The sequence below is a fragment of the Marmota monax genome, unplaced genomic scaffold (assembly GCF_021218885.2).
Source record: "Marmota monax isolate L192 unplaced genomic scaffold, Marmota_monax_Labrador192_F-V1.1 WCK01_AAM20220418_F8-fsc00078, whole genome shotgun sequence".
Classification (NCBI taxonomy): Eukaryota; Metazoa; Chordata; class Mammalia; order Rodentia; family Sciuridae; genus Marmota; species Marmota monax.
In genome coordinates this window covers 7,228,528-7,248,677 of record NW_026694865.1, presented here as the reverse complement: position 1 = coordinate 7,248,677, position 20,150 = coordinate 7,228,528, and the positions used below count along the sequence as shown (strand labels likewise).

Below are 20,150 nucleotides of genomic sequence, written 5' to 3'. Positions count from 1 at the left end.
GTGCCTAGCTAGACAAGTGCTCTACTGCTGAGCCACTACCACAGCACTAGATTTCAGTACTTAAAAAAAAAAAAACACTGATATAACTTTTAAACCAGGGAAATGTATTGATTCATAACTATTTTCTCATTAAAAATATAATGCATGTTCACTGGAAAACACATCAAGTTATAAAATGCAATAAGATTTGCATGTATATATGTGTACATACACATACATTTGTATACAGATTGAACATCTCTTATCTAAAAATCTGAAATCCAAAATGCTCCAAAATCTGAAACTTTTTAAATAATTTTTTTAGTTGTAGATGAACACAATACGTTTATTTTATTTATTTGTATGTGGTGCTGGGGATCAAACCCAGTTCCTCACACGTCCTAGGCAAGTATTCTACCACTGAGCTACAACCCCCGACCCTAAAATCTGAAACTTTTTGAGCTCTGACATGATCCACAAGTGGAAAATTCCATACCTGACCTCATATGACAAAAATGCAGGTGAACTCTGTAATTCCAGAGTGACTGAAACCTAGTGACTGAGGCAGGAGGATTCAATGTACATTTAGACATGTTCTTCCATCTAAAGTAAATTCTCACTTGGTCACCCTAATGCTCTTATGACATGTGTCCTGAGACAAATAAAGGAGGAAGGATTCTGCAATTGGAATCCAGGCTTCTTTGGAATGGAAACCTCAGATGAGTTTGTGTCTGGGATCAGAGGACAGGTGATACCCAGGCTCATGCAGGAAAGGGAGTGACAAGTGGGGAAGGTAACTTCCTAAAAGTGGGGGGAAGGGAGTTCCTAGTTATTTAACACTTACTATGCCCCAGGCCAGAGGTGTTTAGCTGTGTGTCCACCTCCCTCTTCTTATCCAGGGGAGACAACTGGTAGATCCCAACACTTTTTTTTTTTTTAAAGACTGAGCTGTGTTTTATTTGTATCTGCCTTCTTTGTGTACATACACTCCCAACCTAGAGAGAAGAGGGGTTCTAAAGGAGAGAAGGCATCAGGATAAGGACAGGAAATTCAACAGAAGCTCCCGTTAAGCTGAGCAAGGAGCATCTCTGTGGGCTGGAAACTCTTCTGCCCTCCTTTCCCTCCAGGCCACCTGTGAATCTGCACGGGCCCTCACGCTTCACATTAGATCAGTCCTCCTTTCCCACAGACTAGCTGAGGGCAAGAGATTCAACTTTTTTCTTCAGTGTTTCAGCTGCTTTTCCTGCTCTTCCTATACCTAAAATTCTGTCCCTGGGGATAGAGAACTACAACACCCATAACCTCTCTCCAGGCCTCCTTATCATCCAGGCTGCATGACACAGATCCTGTCAACTGGTGATACCAGCCACTCCCACTGGTTGCCTTTGAGGGCAGGGCAGTAGGTATGAGTAGTCTGCATTGGACAGGGTTGGCAGGGCCTTTGTGAAAGGATTTGGGTAGCCACAGGGCTCATGTGATGTGCCCCAAAGTAGAAGCCAAAAGGCCCAAGAATTCAAGGACATGAGCTATTTACTAGAAGGACACATAGGCTCCAGACTCCAATGTGTCTGCTTGTGGCAAGTTCAGCAGTTTCCAGGCAATCCACCAGCATCAACATTGTCTTCAGATCTGTGGCCTTTTTCATAAACCTGGATCTACAGAGGTCTCCTGGGCTAACTGCTGCATGTCTGTGTCCAGGACACCTGGGTCATAGCTCAGCATCCTCACACTAGGTTCCTCGGCAGCCAGGACCTGGAGCATCATTGCACGGAGCAGCCTTCCCTGCACAGTACAACGCCCTGCCCTTGAAAGGCTTTAGGGCACAGGTGGAATAGATGTTAGTCACAGTCCTATTCAAGCCAGGACAGTCCTGGAAGGCCTTCAGGAGGCTGGAGGTCAGGCAGAGTGTGGAAGTTCATAGCCCAGTAGCTGTTTGCTACAGCTGGGTCATTCAGGTTCAGGAAGCCTTTGGAAAATCCCCAAGAGTGGCCACATCATTTATAAACAGCAATCACTGAAGCCCTTCGGGTCTGGGGAGGTCATGTGGGGATGAGAGCAGCTGTTGCAAGCCAGCATCCAAGCCCAGGTGGGTATCTGCTCCACCTGCAGGCCGGGATGCTCCTCGACCAGAGCGGCCTCCAGCTGCAGTAGCACCTCTGGGTTCCTGGTGGTTAGGAGCAACACGGAGATGGGTGAAAACAGCAGGCCTAGCATGCGGTGGCTAGCCCAGAAGGCCCTGGTGAGAATGCATACTGTGCAGCTGAAGCACCCTTCCTTGAGACTCCCGCGTTCCATGCCACTGATCTACACTGGCTAGAGCTCAGATCTCATCCCAATACTCTTTGCTACTAACTTTCTCAACGCACTGCTCTGGGCAGACACTGCCAGTGAAGGAAGCTACAGCCTGAGTTGTTGGACTCTCTCAGTTTATTGCCTCTTTCAGTTCTCACCATGGCCCAACAGTAGTGTTTCCATTTTACCAAGAGGAAGCCAAGATTCCCGAGATTAATTCCTCCCAAGCACTCAGCAGTAGAAGCAGGATTAAAATCCACTCTCTCCTCAAACCTGGAGACCATGAGAGAGAAATGATTCCATTGCAGTGGCCCCTGTGGAGCTCCACAGTGCTTTTGGAAATGTACCTTGCTTCTGTTCTCGGACCACATTAACACTAGGGCCTGGCTCCTTTAAGTCACACACATCAGAATAAGTGTCTCCCCATTCCCCACTCCCATCCACCCTCCTGCCGCAGTCTGGCTGGGCACAAAATCACGAGCCACTCACAGCCTTGTAGATTCAAACAGCAATTCTTTATTCCCGAACTCACACTGGCACTCTACAAACACGTTCTGAGCAAAATTCACATTCTGGGCAAAATCCACACACTCCACCGGGCTCTGAATCCCAAATACTCTCTGAATCCCTCGAGAACTCAACGGGAACTCAAGGAGCAGGCGCGCCTGAGGCAGCAGGATACGCCCTATTCCTAGCAGGGTACACCTTAAACCTGGAACCGCCCTAAACCCAGAACGCCCTAAATCCCGATCCGCCCTAGTCCTTGAGCAAGGTCACCTTACATGCAATGTCACTGCAAATGACCTGGGTCATGCCATGCGTCATACCTACTTGGCAATGGCTCTCAGCATCTACCCCCTTCTGATTAATTAAACAACAAGCAATGTGGCTTAAGGACCATGCCTGGTAGGTTGTCCAATTCAACATATGGTTCTTACCCGTCATGGGAAAAACTGACCTCTAGGCGTCAGCCTCCTGTCTTAGGTTGATACCACTGCAATGCCAGCACTACCACAATTCGCTGCACCAAATGATAGTTACATAGTCCAGGCAAGTTCTGCAAGCAGTTCAAAGCGGAGGAATCTATCAATATGCCCGTTTCCTCCCAAAGTAAGTCGACTCCTTGATTGAGCATTACTTGTTGAGTTATATTCATTGATGCATCAGTTTATACAGTTTACTGTGATAGCTATCATAGAAGCTGTAGTTTGGTTTTATCTTTGTCTTCACCAGCACTGGGATGAAGATAGAAATTCTGGCGATGATGCTAAAGAGACATTATCCTGAAAAAGAAGTATTAAATATAATGAAAAGGAAAGGTGAAAGTAAACAAACAGATCTGTTTGCCACAGTCTGGCTGGGCACAAAATCATGAGCCACTCAAGCAGGAACAAAGTTTATTTTTTGAAACTGCCGCCAATGTCTGGTACCGCCAGGGAAGGATTTTTTCCACCCACGCGGCCTCCTCTCGGACCCGCAGAGAGAGCTCCTCCCCCGGAACTCCCTCCTACTGTACTTCCCCAACCAATGGGAACTCTCCAGGAGTCCCCTAGCTGGCCTAGGTGAACAGCAGGAGTCCAATATCCATATGAATGCAAATCTTAACATAATCATATCATCTCAATGGCTAGCTGGCGTCACCTTTCGACCAAAAATGCCGTGCATCATATACTTGGCTCTTAGCATCTCCCCCCTTCTGTTTAAGTAACAAGCAATCTGGCTAGGGACCGTGCCTGTTAGGTTTGTCCAATTCAACATATGGTTCTTACCCGTCATCGGAAAACTGACTTTTAGGCGTCAGCCTCCTGTCTTAGGTTGATACCACTGCAATTGGATCATACCCGTCACTGACTACCGGTCCAGCATATAGCCATACTTGTGGATAGGCCTATGTACCAGTGGGGGGGTGAGGTTCTTTGCCTCACCTCTGTTGGCCCCCAAATTTAGACCATCACTAGTAGAAGGGAGGAGGATACAGAAATGTCATGACACCAAGTCAATTAACGGCTCCTAGGAAAAATTGCATCACTGGTGACACATCAGCAAAGATACGCTAGCACTACCATAATTCGCTGCATCAACAAATAGATCACAAAGCATACAAGTGATACATAGTCCAGGCAAGTTCTGTAAGCAGTTCAAAGCAAAGGAATCTATCAATATGTCCATATCCTCCCAAAATAAATCGACTCATTGATTGAGCATTACTTGTTGAGTTATAAATCATTGATGTATCAGTTTACACCGTTTGTTGTGATAACTCTCGAAGAAGTTGTAGTTTGGTTTTATCTTTGTCTTCACCGGCACTGGGATGAAAATAGGAATTTTGACAATGATGCTAAAAAAAAAATATGTAGCATTTCAACAGGTACTAAGAAAACAATATTTAGAACAATTTACATTATCCTGAACAGAATTATTAAATATAATGAAAAGGAAAGGTGAAAGTAAACAAACAGATCTGTTAACCTTCTATTTGTTCATATATTAAAATAATCCTCAACAGCTGTTTACCCAAATTAAATTAAACTATTAAAATCACATGAATAATAAAAAAAAAAATTTTGGATCCATGTGCATGAGCGCTCCTCATATGTGATATATGCACATACACACATACAGACATACAACACAAAACAGAAGTGTGCACATGTAACATATAACACATAAGACAATAGTAAAGGCTTTGTAGCTTTACCTAGGTGAAATCTCCACTGCAATGTTCAAAAACTCCACAGTCAAAAAATAAAACTGATCAGAAAAAACATTAACCTAGGTCTGTATGAGCTCAAAAATAAAATAGAACTTTATGATGTGGGAAAAAGCAATAATAAAATAGATATTGAAAAAAACATCCTGGTTAATCACTGTCGCAGATGTAAGAATAGCCAAGCTGGAGATCTGGATATCAGCTGTTATGGATTTGAGTCGAATCATCTTCCTTTTGGTCTGTAGAAATTGTTTTAGTTAGTCTCTCTGGAATCCAAATCAGCTGCTGTTCTTCCTGTGGAAAAACACAAACAGAGCCCTGACTCCAGACTATCACTGGGTCAGGACCTTTCCATTGTCCTGTTAGAATATCTTTCCAAAGTACCTTAGGCTTATGTACATTTTTTGGATACAAATGTCTTTCCGCAGCACTAAGCCCTGATGAATCCAAATTTAAAAAGTTTAGAGTAAAAAGGGTTATTTTAAGTTTATCTTTGGGGGATATATACCCCTTTCCAATTCCCTCCTTTTGTTTTAATAAGTACATTTTAATAGTTTGATGAGCTCTTTCAACTATGCCTTGTCCTTGTGGATTGTATGGAATTCCTGTTATGTGAGTAATGCCAAATGATGAGCAAAATTGTTTAAAAGAGGTGGACGTATAACCAGGACCATTATCGGTTTTTAACTGTTTTGGAACGCCCACAGTGGCAAAATTTTGTAAGCAATGAGCTATAACATCTTTAGTTTTTTCTCCGGCATGAAGGGAGCCCATCAGAAATCCGGAAGAAGTATCAACTGTAACATGTAAATATTTTAATTTTCCAAATTCTGGCAAGTGTGTGACGTCCATCTGCCAAATATGGTTAGGTATCAGTCCTCTAGGATTGACTCCAAGATTAACTTGTGGTAAAAAGGTCACACAATTTTGACATTGTTTTATTATATGTCGGGCTTGTTCTTTAGTTATTTTAAAACGCTTTTGTAAAGTATTAGCATTGACATGGAACCTTTTATGAAAATTTATAGCTTCTTCTATTGTGGAGAAAATACGTATGTCATGTGTAGATTTATCTGCTAACTCATTGCCCAAACTAAGGGCTCCAGGCAATCCTGTATGTGCCCTGATATGTCCTATAAAGAATGGATCTTTTCTGTCCCAGATTAGACTTTGTATAGTGGAAAACAAAGAGAAAACAGTAGAAGAAGGGGAAATCCTACCAGCATCTTCAAGGGATACTATAGCATTAACTACATACTGACTATCAGAAAATAAATTAAATACAGAATCTTTAAACATCATAAAAGCTTGTAATACTGCATTAAGCTCTACCTTTTGAGCTGATTGTTTGGGTACTAAAAATGTAAAAGTTTGATCAGGGGTAACTACTGCTGCTGTACCATTATTTGACCCATCAGTGAATATATTCGGAGCATTCATGATAGGGGTTTTTTTTGTCATCTTTGGAAAAACTACAGGATGTTTAGACCAAAAAGACAACAAAGGATTAGACGGTAAGTGATTATCAAATGAAACATTAGATTTACACATGATTATTGCCCAAGTATTTAACTCATTAGCTAACTCATCAATTTGATCCATAGTATATGGAGTAATAATTTTATTGGGAGAAATCCCAAACACTCCCTTGGCTGCTTTTATTCCTTTGAGTATTAATTGTCCTACAGCGTCAGGATATCTAGTAAGAATAGTGTTAGGAGAATACGATAAATGTATCCACAATAATGGACCTTCTTGCCAGAACACTCCTGTAGGAATATTTTTTGTTGGCAGTACAATAAATAATAAAGGCAAACTTATATCAATTCTATTCAAATGCATATTTTCCATATATGTTTCAATGATTTTTAATGCCTTTCTTGCTTCAGGCGTCAACATGCGGGGTGAATTTGGATCTGATGGACCTTTTAGAATATCAAATAAAGGTCCCAACTCTCCTGTTGGTATGCCTAGATAAGGCCTTATCCAATTTATGTCTCCTAATAACTTTTGAAAGTCGTTAAGTGATTTGAGTTGATCTACTCGTATTTGAATTTTGGGTGGACGGACCATGGTTGAGGATAATAAAACCCCTAAATAATTAATTGGAAGATTTAATTGTACTTTATCTATTGCTATCTCTAGATTATAATTTTTTAATAAATTTGTAAGTGTGGCATAACATTCTAGCAATGTGTTTTTATCTTTATGTGCCAATAACACATCGTCCATATAGTGAAATATTTGTAGTTCAGGATTTTGATTTCTAAGTGGCTGGATTGCTTTGTTAACATAAATTTGACACATAGTTGGACTATTAGCCATCCCTTGAGGGAGTACTTTCCATTCATATCTCTGATCAGGACCTTCATGATTTAGTGCAGGGATAGTAAATGCAAAATGTGGACTATCCTCGGGATGAATTGGAATTGAAAAAAACCAATCTTTAATATCTATAGCTAAAACATACCAGGTTTTTGGTAAAGCAGACAATTTGGGAATCCCTGATTGAGCAGGTCCCATAATAACCATCTCATTATTAATGGCTCTTAAATCTTGTAATGATCTCCATTTACCAGATTTCTTTTTAATGACAAAAATGGGAGTATTATGGGGAGATACGGAAGGTTGTATATGTCCCTCCGCTAATTGTTGTTTGACCAGGTCATGGGCTATTTGTATCTTTTCTTTAGTCAGGGGCCACTGAGGAACCCACACTGGTCTTTCTGATTTCCAAGTAATTTTGATTGTCTCAGTGGCCCTTTCTGAAAACCCAATCCATGTCTATTTGTTTCTTGATCTATTTGAATTGGTGCTGTCATACCTTGTTCTTGTTCTCTTAATCTTTCTTCTTTCCTAAAGCCTTGTCTAGCCCTAGTAGTGGGCGCATTAGGATTGATGTTATTTGTTAATGTCAAACCTAATTGATCTAGGACATCTCGTCCCCATAAATTTATAGGAAGATGATTCAATACATAGGGCTGTATAGTTCCTTCACATCCTTCAGGATCCTTCCAATCTAATACCATTGCACTTCTATGGGGATTAGTTGCCACTCCTAGGCCTCGAAGCGTTTGAGTGGCTTGTTGTAATTGCCAGTGTTTTGGCCATTCTTGACGAGATATTATGCTAAGGTCAGCACCTGTGTCCAGTAGCCCAATAAAGTCATGTCCTTGAATATTTAGTTTTAGCATGGGGGGAGAATCTAGATTTAAAGACAGCATAGCCCAATCTACACCTGTGGAGCCTAATCCCTTGGAACCTCTTTCTATAGTACGACTGGAAAATTTATCATGTAGGCTGGGTATTATTAATAACTGTGCTATTCTATCTCCTGGTGAAATTACTGATATACCTCTTGGAGAACTAGCTATAATTTTTATTTCACCCTCATAATCGGGATCAATTACCTCAGGACTTATCATAAGTCCTTTTAGTGTTGAAGAACTGCGTCCCAATAATAAGCCTACTGTTCCTTGGGGAAGAGGTCCCTTTACTCCTGTGGGAATGATTTGAACTCCCATCTCTGGAGTTAGTACTGCTCTGGCAGAGGCGCAGATGTCCAACCCTGCGCTCCCTCTAGTTTGTCTGATGAGGGATTTAATGGATAATGCGTCCTGGGCACTACCTTGATGGTGCTGCTGGGTTCCTCCATTGCCCCGTATATTTGTGGTTTTGGGCCCCGGAGCATTGGGCCCTCCAGTCCGTTTTTTGGCAATGGAGCCTGATGTCTTTCTCCACGATATCATGGGTAAATACTTGGTCCTTGTCTGTTTTTTGATAACGGAATACCTTCTATGGTGGTTTGAGAACGGCATTCATTAGCCCAATGTTTCCCTCTACAGCATCGTGGGCAAATACCCGGTATTCTATTCCTTTGATACCTAGCCTTGTTAAACCCTCCTCCTATGGGGCAAATCCTTTTAAAATGTCCTGTTTGATCACAATTATAGCATGTTTTTGGCCTGGCATCTAAAGCCTGTTGTACTGCTGCTAAGACTTGCCCTTGTTCATTAATGTCTCTACATAATTTAATATATGTGTTTAAATCTTCATGTTTCCATGGTCTGATGACCTCTCTGCAGCAACGATTTGCTTGGTCATAAGCCAGTTGTTTTATAAATGGCATTGCCTGTTCTGTATCTCCAAATACTCCAGATGCTGTCTGAATAAGCCTATCTACAAATTCAGTGTAAGGTTCATTAGCTCCTTGTATTACCTTAGATAATTGTCCTTGTAAATCTCCATGCCCCTGTAAAGTTTTCCATGCCTTAATTGCATCTACAGCAATTTGTGCGTATACGCCAGGATCATATTCAATTTGTTGCCGTTGACCCTCATAAGGTCCTTTTCCTAATAACATATCTAGATTTCTTTTAGGGTAACCGGCTGCTGCATTTCGCCTAGCTGTTTCCATGCAAAATTCCTCATTGGCAACCTTCCATAACAAATATTGTCCTCCATTTAGCACAGATCGACACATGTTAGCCCAATCTGCTGGCGTCATGTCTAAGTTGGTAATGGATTCGACCATGCTCACAGTGAAGGGTGCTTGTGGCCCGTAGGTTGTTACAGCCTCCTTTAATTGCTTCACTGTTTTGAAATCTAAAGCACGGTGAATTCGTTGCCCTCCTGCCTGCTCAAGTACAGGGCATGCTAATCTTTGGGGTCCTGCCTCAGGATTCCGTCCATCAACTATGGGAGTTGAGGGCCGCTCAGCTGTAGATGGAGCTGTTGGTTGAATTATGCCCTCTGGTGATAGAACGGGGTTGGTAGCAGCCTCCTGTTGTAATTCCCCACCTGATGGTTGTTTTTCCTCTAAGCTTTCTTTCTTCAAATCTTCCTCTGTCTGACTAGCTTGAGAGACCTTCTCTTTCGCTTGACCTAACATGTTTTCTACCATAGTCTGGACCTCTAACAATTTACTTAACAGTCTTTCGGTTTGTTTTTTACTAGTTTCTAATCTACTATAAAGGTAACGCAACCCAATAAGATAGCATAAAACAAAACCGAAACAGAATGAAACAAAAACCGAACAAAGAATAGTTGTATCAATTTTCTCTTTCTCAGGGCCGAACAACTTCAAACCTTGAGCCAACCATTTTTCCCAGTTTGCCTGAGAAAATTCTAGGGATAGGCAGCTTGAAACAAAAACAAGATAAATCAAAACGAGAACACATTGTTTTTTGAAATGGTCACCCATTTTGTTGCCTTCCCTCAGGGGCGAGCAATTTTACTCACCTCCAAGCTTCAGGCATTCCCCGTGCGGGCCGCCAGTTGCCGCAGTCTGGCTGGGCACAAAATCACGAGCCACTCAAGCAGGAACAAAGTTTATTTTTTGAAACTGCCGCCAATGTCCGGTACCGCCCGGGAAGGATTTTTTCCACCCACGCGGCCTCCTCTCAGACCCGCAGAGAGAGCTCCTCCCCCGAAACTCCCTCCTACTGTACTTCCCCAACCAATGGGAACTCTCCAGGAGTCCCGTAGCTGGCCTAGGTGAACAGCAGGAGTCCAATATCCATATGAATGCAAATCTTAACATAATCATATCATCTCAATGGCTAGCTGGCGTCACCTTTCCACCAAAAATGCCATGCATCATATACTTGGCTCTTAGCATCTGTTAACCTCCTTTAAAAACAATCCTTAACAGCTGTTTACCTAATTTAAATTAAACCATTTAAATCACGTGAATAAAAAAAATAATTCGGATCCATTTTTTCATGAGTGCTCCTCATATATGAAAGATGGACATACTCACACACAAAACACAAAACACAAGAGTGCACACAAACGTACAACACATAAGATAATAGTAAAGGCCTTGTAGCTTTACCTAGGTGAAATCTCCATTGCAATGTTTAAAAACTCCACAGTCAAAAAATAAAACTGATCAGAAAAACATTAACCTAGGTTTGTATGAGCTCAAAAAATAAAACAGAACTTTATGATGTGGGAAAAGGCAATAATAAAATAGATATTGAAAAAAGCATCCTGGTTAATCACTGTCGCAGATGTAAGAATAGCCAAGCTGGAGCTCTGGATATCAGCTGTTATGGATTTGAGTCAAATCGTCTTCTTTTTGGTCTGTAGAAATTGCTTTGGTTAGTCTCTCTGGAATCCAAATCGGTTGCTGTTCTCCCTGTGGAAACACACAAACAGAACCCCGACTCCAGACAATCACTGGGTCAGGATCTTTCCATTGTCCTGTTAGAATATCCTTCCAAAGTACCTTAGGCTTATGTACATTTTTTGGATACATATGCCTTTCCACAGCACTAAGTCCTGATGAATCCAAATTTTAAAAGTTTACAGTAAAAAGGGTTATTTTAAGTTTATTTTGGGGGGATATATACCCCTTTCCAATTCCCTCTTTTTGCTTTAATAAGTATATGTCTGTATCTAATAGTTGTCTTAGCTTTTTGCATTTTCTATCTGAAATACCTTACTTGACATTTTCAACCATTTTTTATCTTATTTCTATCTTCTAGTTTTTTTTCCCCCTAAGGTTTGTACATTCACCCTTAGTTGCTTTTTTTTTCCTCTTAGTTTTCTTTTGTATCCTATTTTGTGGGTTTAAAATTATTGTCTTCCTACATCTTTTTTATCTTCCTACATCTTTTCTTTTTTTCTTTTTAACTTTCTATACTTCTGTCTTTAAAATTTTTCACTTCAAATTTTTAATCTTCTTTATCTAAGTATCTTTTATCCTATTATCTTCCCATTTTCATGTGTTTATTTTTTTTAAGTAATGCCTTTAAGATTAACTAGGCTTCGAATGACGCAATCTTTCCTCCATCATGAAGGCATCTTAACCACCTTCAATTTAACCTTTTAAAGCCTTTTGCAACTTACTTAGACATTTTACAACTTTTTACTTTATCACACAAAGATTATCTCATCTAAAAACATTTCTTTTTCTTATAACCTTCCATATTAAAATATATTTCCACATCTTGAATCTTTTTATATCTCTTTTTTCTTTTTTCCGCCATGAAGGTATCTCAACCACCTTCAATTTAACCTTTTAAAGTCTTTCAATTATCATCTATACTGTAATTTTAAATGTACTTTATCACCACCTACAGCTTCACTCTTTTAAACAAGGCTTAGATTCTGTTTAAATCGCTTAATGTTAGTTTATATGGCTGCCCCTCAACTAAAGGCTTTTTTTTTACTCCATTAAGAAGCTTTGTCTCAATCTGCCATGTACAAATACCTTTTTCTTCTTTCTTCCTTTCTAGAGCTTTTAAAGTAAGTCTAGTTTCCTCAAAATCTTTTTAAATGGCATTTTACAACTTTTTACTTTACCACACAGAGATTATCTCATCTAGAAACATTTCTTTTTCTTTTAACCTTCCTTATTAAAATATATTTCCACATCTTGAATCTTTTAATATCTCTTTTTTAGCCATTAACCCTTTTTATAAATTCACATTCTGAAACAACTCTTATAAAATTTCTGATTTAGACAAATTACTCCACTTTAATAAGATGAAATACTTTCATTTTTTTATGGTAGTATAATACTATAATTGAAACCCAACTAAAACTTCTTATACTCTTTGTATATAAATTACACATGATAGAATCTTAACTCTTAGTAACCTTGTTTTAGCAAAGACACAGACCAAAGCAATATTAAACCTTTTTTCCATTTACCAAATTATGAAAACACACATAATGTTTAAATATATTACCTTATGTAACTTAATAAGTAAAGAACACTTAATTTTATATTTAGTGGTTGATATTTTAACACTTTAGATTTGTAAATTAATCAGATGTCTGTAAAAACCAAGATCTTAGACAAATGTAGTAAACAGAACTAGCCATCTCTTTCTTGTTGAAGAAAAATCCTTTTACAGGATACCATGATGGTCCCATTGATATACTTAATAACTCGTCTTTAAAAAGCCATGGGCTACATTTTTGTATTGTATCAACATATGCCTTAACTGTTCTTGGTCTTACTGGGGTGCCTCTTTCCTCTAACAATTTCTCTTCCTCGGGAGTGAACAACTTCAAACTTTGAGCCAACCATTTTCCCCAGTTTGCCTGAGAATGTTCTAGGGACAGGCAACTTGAAATAAAAACAAAATAAATCAAAACAAGAACACATTGTTTTTTGAAATGGTCACCCATTCTTTCGCTCTCCCTCAGGGGCGAGCAATTTCACTTACCTCCAAGCTTTAGACGTTCTGCATACAGGTCACCAAATGCCGCAGTCTGGCTGGGCACAAAATCACGAGCCACCACACACCTTGTAGATTCAAACAGCAACTCTTTATTCTCGAACTGTCACCGGCACTTTACACACACGTTCTGGGCAAATCCATGTTCTGGGCCAAATCCACACACTCCACCGGACTCTGAATACCAAATACTCTCTGAATCCCGCGAGAACTCAACGGGAACTCAAGGAGCGGGCGTGCCTGAGGCAGCAGGATACGCCCTATTCCCAGCAGGGTACACCTTAAACCTGGATCCGCCCTGGTCCTTGAGCAAGGTCACCTTACATGCAATGTCACTGCAAATGACCTGGGTCATGCCATGCGTCATACCTACTTGGCAATGGCTCTCAGCACCCTCCCCTGCCTTAGAAGAATCCCAAGACCTTTGCAGAGGCCACTGATAAGTTGGGGATGGAAGGACAGGCTCCTAGACACTATTGCTCTCACATCTTTTCCTTGTCCTCCAGACTGGCCAGGAGCCAACCGGGAAAGGGCACAGGGAAGTAGGCTCTTGGGAACTCTCCAGAGACTTAAAGGGAAATGTCTCAGCTTTTGGGGAAATTTCCAAAAGCATTAGTCTAATTAAGCTACTTTCTATGGCCCTGGCCATCCTAGGTTGCAAGTGAAACAGAGTATGTAGTGGCACCCCCTCCTCCACAGAACATCTTAACTAAGCTTCTCCAGAAATCTTCACCATCATTGATTTTAGGACTATACGCAAAAGAGTCTCGACAGAAAAGTTCAATGTAGGTAAACTTCCTATTTTCCTGTTAATCTATTTTACTTGGCTACTGGCCTGGAAGAAATCAGCACGTCAGGTGCTGAACATCCCTTTGCTTGTTTTTCACAAACATGTACCCAGTATAGTAGTTTGTAGAAGTGTGTTTGCAAATGCAAAATGTGATTTAAAAAAAAAATATCCTTTAACAAGGCCTCTGGCCTTGAGCTGAGCTTCACAAAGATGTCTACATTTCTAAGAGAAGTTACCAATTGGGCTCCATGGTAACAACTGGCAGGGGGAGGAAAGAAAGGGAAGAAGAAGCTCTCCCCTTCTCAGGTGTTGTCCTTGAAGGGTTAACTTGCCCAAAACAGTGAAAGAAAAAAGCTGCTTTTCTGTGAACTTCTGCAGACTGTGAACTTCTGAGCCCCTCCCCTTACATGCTGGGTATAAAGTTCTGAAACTACCTGAACTCGGGCTTCAGGGGATTAATTGATTACAGCGAAAGCTATACCCTCTGAATTTGGCTGCAGACAAATAAAACTGTTTCCTGCTATCTTTGGTGCCTTACCTTGTCTGTCCCCTACAACAAGTAAAGTCAGATTTGAACTCATATCTTGGAGCCCCATGGGAAAGAGAATATTTTAAAGCTATGTCAGTCATTTGAACTCTAGTGTGAATGAGTTTCCCTGTTCATTTTCCCAGAAACTAAGGAGAGAGCTCAAAGCCTGAAGGCCTTATGGGGAGCAGGTATCAACCTGGGAGAAAAAGAATGTAGGTTCAAGCCCAGGTTCTTCCATGAGTTAGTGGAATGACTAATAACCTACTCCTCTAAGACTCAGTTTCCTAATCCCCAAGATGGGAAAGTAGTAAGTACAGGGTCATTGTGATTGATGGATAGAGACACCTGAGTGAAGACACCCAGCACGCAGTAGGAACTCAGTCATTGTACTTGCTGGCTTGCATGTGCAGGGATAAGAAGATGTGATACTTTACCTCACCCATCTCAAGATGCATAGCTGGGATTCCTATAACAAAAGACAGAGAAAAGCATGAAGATCTTATTTATTTAAAGTTTTATGCAACATAGAAACTATCATAAATGAAGACACAAAGACCAAGAGATAATGATTTTTTTATCTTTTGGTTTAATCAAGAATGGAAGCTATGTAGAATGATCTAGTGGTAATGGTCTAAGGAGGGGACCCAGCAAGGCCTGTCTGTTCACATTCCTCCAGACCTCTCTGTGCAGCATTCCTTCCTCCTGGAATAGGGCAGGGACATCAGACACTTGGGAGTCTTCAGAGAGTATTATTTTTATATTTTATGATTTGTTGGGGGTAGGGAGGAATTATACTTTTTGTAACCTCTGGGGAGAAATGAAAGAAAAAAGAACAGGAGAAGTTCAGAAAGAAAGTTTTGCTTCTGAGGCCCTTCCAATCTCCTTCAAAGTGCTCAGTAAACCAGAGCATGGGTAATGCGATGTGTGTGTGTGTGTGTGTGTGTGTGTGTGTGTCTGATATTGGGCTGGAACCCAGGGCCTCCACATGCTAGACAAGCACTCCACCACTGAGCAACATACCCTGCCTATTTTAAAATTTTTTGATTCAGGGTCTCACTCAGTTGCCCAGGCTGGTCTTGAACTTTGGATCCTCCTTCCTCAGCATCTTAAATCACTGGGATTACAGGCATACACTACCACACCTGGCCTGGAATATTGTGTTCTGAGATTCAACACTTGCTCTTCCTTCCTTCTTTCATTCCTTCCTTTGTTCCTTCGTTCCTCCCTCCCTTCCTTCTTTCTTCCCTCCCTCCCTTGATTTCTTAGAGGGCCTCCAGCCTAGCCAACAGAGGAAAGTTGCTCATGTCAGAGCTGCTCCAGGGCAAGCCTGGAGAGCAGTCTCAGTACATTGAGAGACTCTGGCAGAGTTCTGAGTGTCCTGCTTGAGACCAAAGCTAAAGCTTTGGAGTGGGGATTCCACTGAGTTATCTGAGACTGAACTTGACAGTACATTGACATCATCATCAGAATCATCTTTGCCAGTGGGGTTTGGACCTGAGGTCAGTAACCTGAAATAGGGTGAGGAGAGAGTTCTTCACCTTGCTAGTCTCCAGGGGGGGACAGGCAGGACTAGACACTGGCCCTTGCCCTATAGCTCAAGGAGCATCCCTTATCTGGGGGAGTCAGGGAGATCCCAACTGGTAATAAGAAAAAACATGAGAGAGTTAAGGCAAGCTTGTCAGGCACCAAAGTAAAGTGGGCAGGATTGCCCATCCACCTCACTGATTATAGTTATGACTACATAAAACCTCACTATATATGCTGGGGATGGAGGGGGATGAGTCATAAACAAAACTAAAAGGAAACAAAAAATTAAGAAAATAGATTTGTTAAACATGTAACAGACAAGGAAATAGTATTGTTTTTATTCAGAAAATTTCCACACAAATTAAAGATGAATATCCAAATGGATAATAGACAAAGTATGGGTAGGTGATTCACAAAAGAAGTTACAAATAGTAATAAACATCTTAATACACACCCAACCTCACTAGAAATTACAACAATTAAAATTAAAGTAAGAATATATATTAAAACTCTCATATTGGCTAAGATGAAAGATTTTTAAGTGCCCAGAGTAGGCATGGTTGTATAGAAATGACACACAAACAGTCCTAGGTGGGGTATAAATTGGAATAAATCTTTTGAGAGCAATTGATCAGACTACTGCAAAATTCTTTCTTTGATTTTATTCAGAAATTCTATTGAAGAATTAATCCTACAAAGCAACTAAGAAAGAAATCCAATAAGGGGATCCAATGTTGCCACTTATAATAGGGAAAAATCAGAAGCACACGAAATGTTGAATAGAGTATGGTAACTACCAGTATGGCAATTTCAAACAATGAAATGCCTCCGAGGCATTAAAAATTACGTCAGGGGCTGGGGTTGTAGCTCAGTGGTAAAGCACTTGCCTAGCATGTGTGAGACACTGGGTTTGATCCTAGGCACCACATAAAAATAAATAAATAAAATAAAGATATTTGTGTCCATCTACAACTAAAAAAAAAAGATTATGTCAGGACTGAGCATGGTGGTTCATGGAACAGATCACCTGTAATCCCATGACTCGAGAGGCTGAGATAGGAGGATCTCAAATTCTAGGCCAACCTTAGCGATTTAGCTAGATCCTCAGCAACTTAGTGAGACCCTTTCTCAAAATAAACAAATAAAAATGATTAGGGATGAAGCTCAGTGGCAAAAAAGCCCCTGGATTCAATTCCCAGTACAAAAAATAAAATAAAGTCATGTCAGGACAGGGTATCTGTTGACATATGAAAACTTATATATTATTAAACAAGAAAAAGATAAAACATTACACCATGGACTTATTTTTGTAGAAAATGTGTGTGTGTGTGTGTGTGTGTGTGTGTGTTGAAAAAATAAAGAACACCACCTGGAGGTCAAAAGAGGAAGACCACTTGAGTTCAGGAGTTTGAGGCCAGCCTGGGCAATAGAGCAAAACTGTTTCAGGCTGGCAGGACGGCACACTCCTATAATCAGATTGACTTTGGAGGCTGTGATAGGAGGATTGCAAATTTGAGGCCAGACAGCAATTTAGCGAGGCCCTGTCTCAAAAGAAAAAAACCCTCTTTAAATATATATATATATATATATATATATATATATATATATATATATATTTAGGATAAAGAAATTGTACCTGTACTGAACATGTACAGACTTAAATTTTTTTTCATTATTCCTTAAACAAAATAGTGTAACACTATTGGTGGGATTATAAATTAGTCCAACCGCTATGGAAATTAGTATGGAGGTTCCTCAAAAGAGTAGGCATGGGGGCTGGGGTTGTGGCTCAGAGGTAGAGCGCTTGCCTAGCATGGGTTCCAACCTCAGCACCACATAAAGTAAAAATAAAGACATTGTATCCACCTATAATTAAAAAATAAATATTTTAAAAAAAGAGTAGGCATGGAACCATCATATGACCCAGCTATACCACTCCTCAGTATTTATCCTAAACAATTAAAGTCACCATACAATACTGATACATGCGTACCCAGGTTTATAGCAGCACAATCCACAATAGTCCAATTGTGGAACCTGCTGGGTGTCCATCAACGGATGAATATATAAAGAAAATATAGTATATAAACAAAATGGAGTTTTATTTAGCTATAAAGAAAAATGAAACTCTGCCACTTGCAAAAAAATGGATGGAACTGGAGATCATTATGTTAATTAAAATAAGCCAAACTCACACTGCAAGTTTCTTGTTTTCTCTCATATGTGAAAGCTAGAGAGCAAAAAGGAAAAAAAGGGCGGGGGGACAGGAATCTTATGAAAATCAAAGGGAGATCAGTAGAAGAAAAGGACCAGGGGTAGGAGGCAGGGTGGAAGGAGGGAATGCTGGGGAGTGATATTTGCCATATTATATTGTTATATGTGTACATGTACAAATATGTGACAACAAACCCCTTCATTCTGTACTACTATAATGCACCAATAAAAAAAAGTATGAAAAATATTACAGACTCAAAGTTGAAGGATGTACCTCAATTTGGACTTGTTTAATGTTTTCTCACTATTACATTCATTTATGCATTCTTGGCAAAAAAAAAAAAAACACCCAACAGTGTAACATTGTATTAGCATTTACACTAAATTATGTATTCCAAGCAATCTATAGAGATTATTTAACTATATAGAAGGGTATACATAGGCTACATGCAAATACTATGTCATTTCATATAATAATTTTGATATATATAGGGATTCTGGAACCACTTCTCTCAGATATCAAGGAATGACTGTATTTTGACTTTAATAATGCAAAAAAAAAATCCTCCAGATGAAAAAAATGATTAAAATAATATAAAGGGAAAAAACCCTCCCCAGCCTTTCACGGTGATGCTCTTTTGTTGAATTAGAACTATGCTAAACAGTGGTCAGAGTCCTGGGCTGGTAACCAAGGTTTGGGTCTTATATGTGATCAGCCCAGGACTGTTTAGGGTCCTCCTTATCCCTGAGGGTATTTAGAGCCCAGTTCCTGAGAGGGTAATGAGAACCTGGACAGCTGGGGAAGATAAGCCTTCCAGAAGAGCGGGCACCATCCCTGTGCACCTGGAATGGGAACAAACCCATGGCCAGAACCTGATGGCAGTGAGGCTCTGGTCTCCCAATCATCAGTGTCACAGTCTCTCATTCCTGTGGTATCCTGGTCACTCTCCTTCTTGAGGATAATTTGTTTGATGGTTTGGTTTGGGGATTATCCAGCAAATGCAACCCCAATGCATTCCTCCCTCTTCTTTTGGTTAGTTTCAGTCAGTTTTTGATGCTTTCAGCCAAAGACCCATCTGATTCACCATCCAAACAGAGTAAAGAAGGGAGAGAAAGAAGGAATGGAAGGCTGCCTTTGGTGTGGAGCTACTATGTGCAGGCATTGGGCTATGTTCCTCCCATACATTCTATCACTTTATTCTAATGACAGCCTGTTGATGTAGGTTTTGTTTTTGTTTGTTCAAAGCATTCTAACAGAGGGGGAAACTAATACTTCAAAGAGTTGGGTAACAGAACAAGCCTTGGACCTGAATTTGTCTCATCACAAAGTTCATGCTCTCTGTCACCTCCTGAAGCACCTTCTTTTGGCACTATGTTGATTATTTAATTAAGGAGAAGCATTAAAATTTATTCTGTTTTTTGCTCTCAAAATCTGAAGAGCACACTCAGATCTGGCTCTGAGCACAACTAAGGCAGACAGTCTCAGGCCACTCTTTCTGTGCCTCATGTCCCTTCCCAGCTCCCTTATCACCCACCTCCAGGTACTTCATGGATATGTGTCCTTCTTTTTTTTTTTTTTTTTTGATGCTTTTTTATTTTTTTTATTGGCTGTTCAAAACATTACAAAGCTCTTGACATATCATATTTCATACATTTGATTCAAGTGGGTTATGAACTCCCATTTTTACCCCGTATACAGATTGCAGAATCACATCAGTTACACATCCAGATATGTGTCCTTCTTTTCCTGCCCCACAGAAGCCTGCTCTTGGGACAGGGCCTTCCTGAATTTATCCCATCTTATTCCCTGTGACAGAGAAGACTTAAAATGTTTTTATGTTGCTGGGTGTTGTGGCACGTACCTCAGAAGCCTGAAGCAGGAGGATTGGAAATTCCAGGCCAGTCTAGCAAATC

General features: G+C 40.3%; 1 protein-coding gene and 1 pseudogene across 1 annotated transcript in view; both read right to left on the bottom strand.

Moving 5' to 3' along the window:
- Positions 1–1,512: 1,512 nt before the first annotated feature.
- Positions 1,513–2,193, bottom strand: LOC124080644 (sepiapterin reductase-like; annotated as a pseudogene).
- Positions 2,194–3,651: 1,458 nt separating this feature from the next.
- Positions 3,652–20,150, bottom strand: part of Dapk2 (death associated protein kinase 2) — a 166,570-nt gene continuing 150,071 nt past the window's right edge. Inside the window, exon 12 of the mRNA XM_058573356.1 lies at positions 3,652–14,961. Within this exon, the coding sequence (XP_058429339.1) occupies positions 14,926–14,961 (36 nt within the window). The 3' untranslated portion in view covers positions 3,652–14,925. The remainder of the gene's footprint in view (positions 14,962–20,150) is intronic.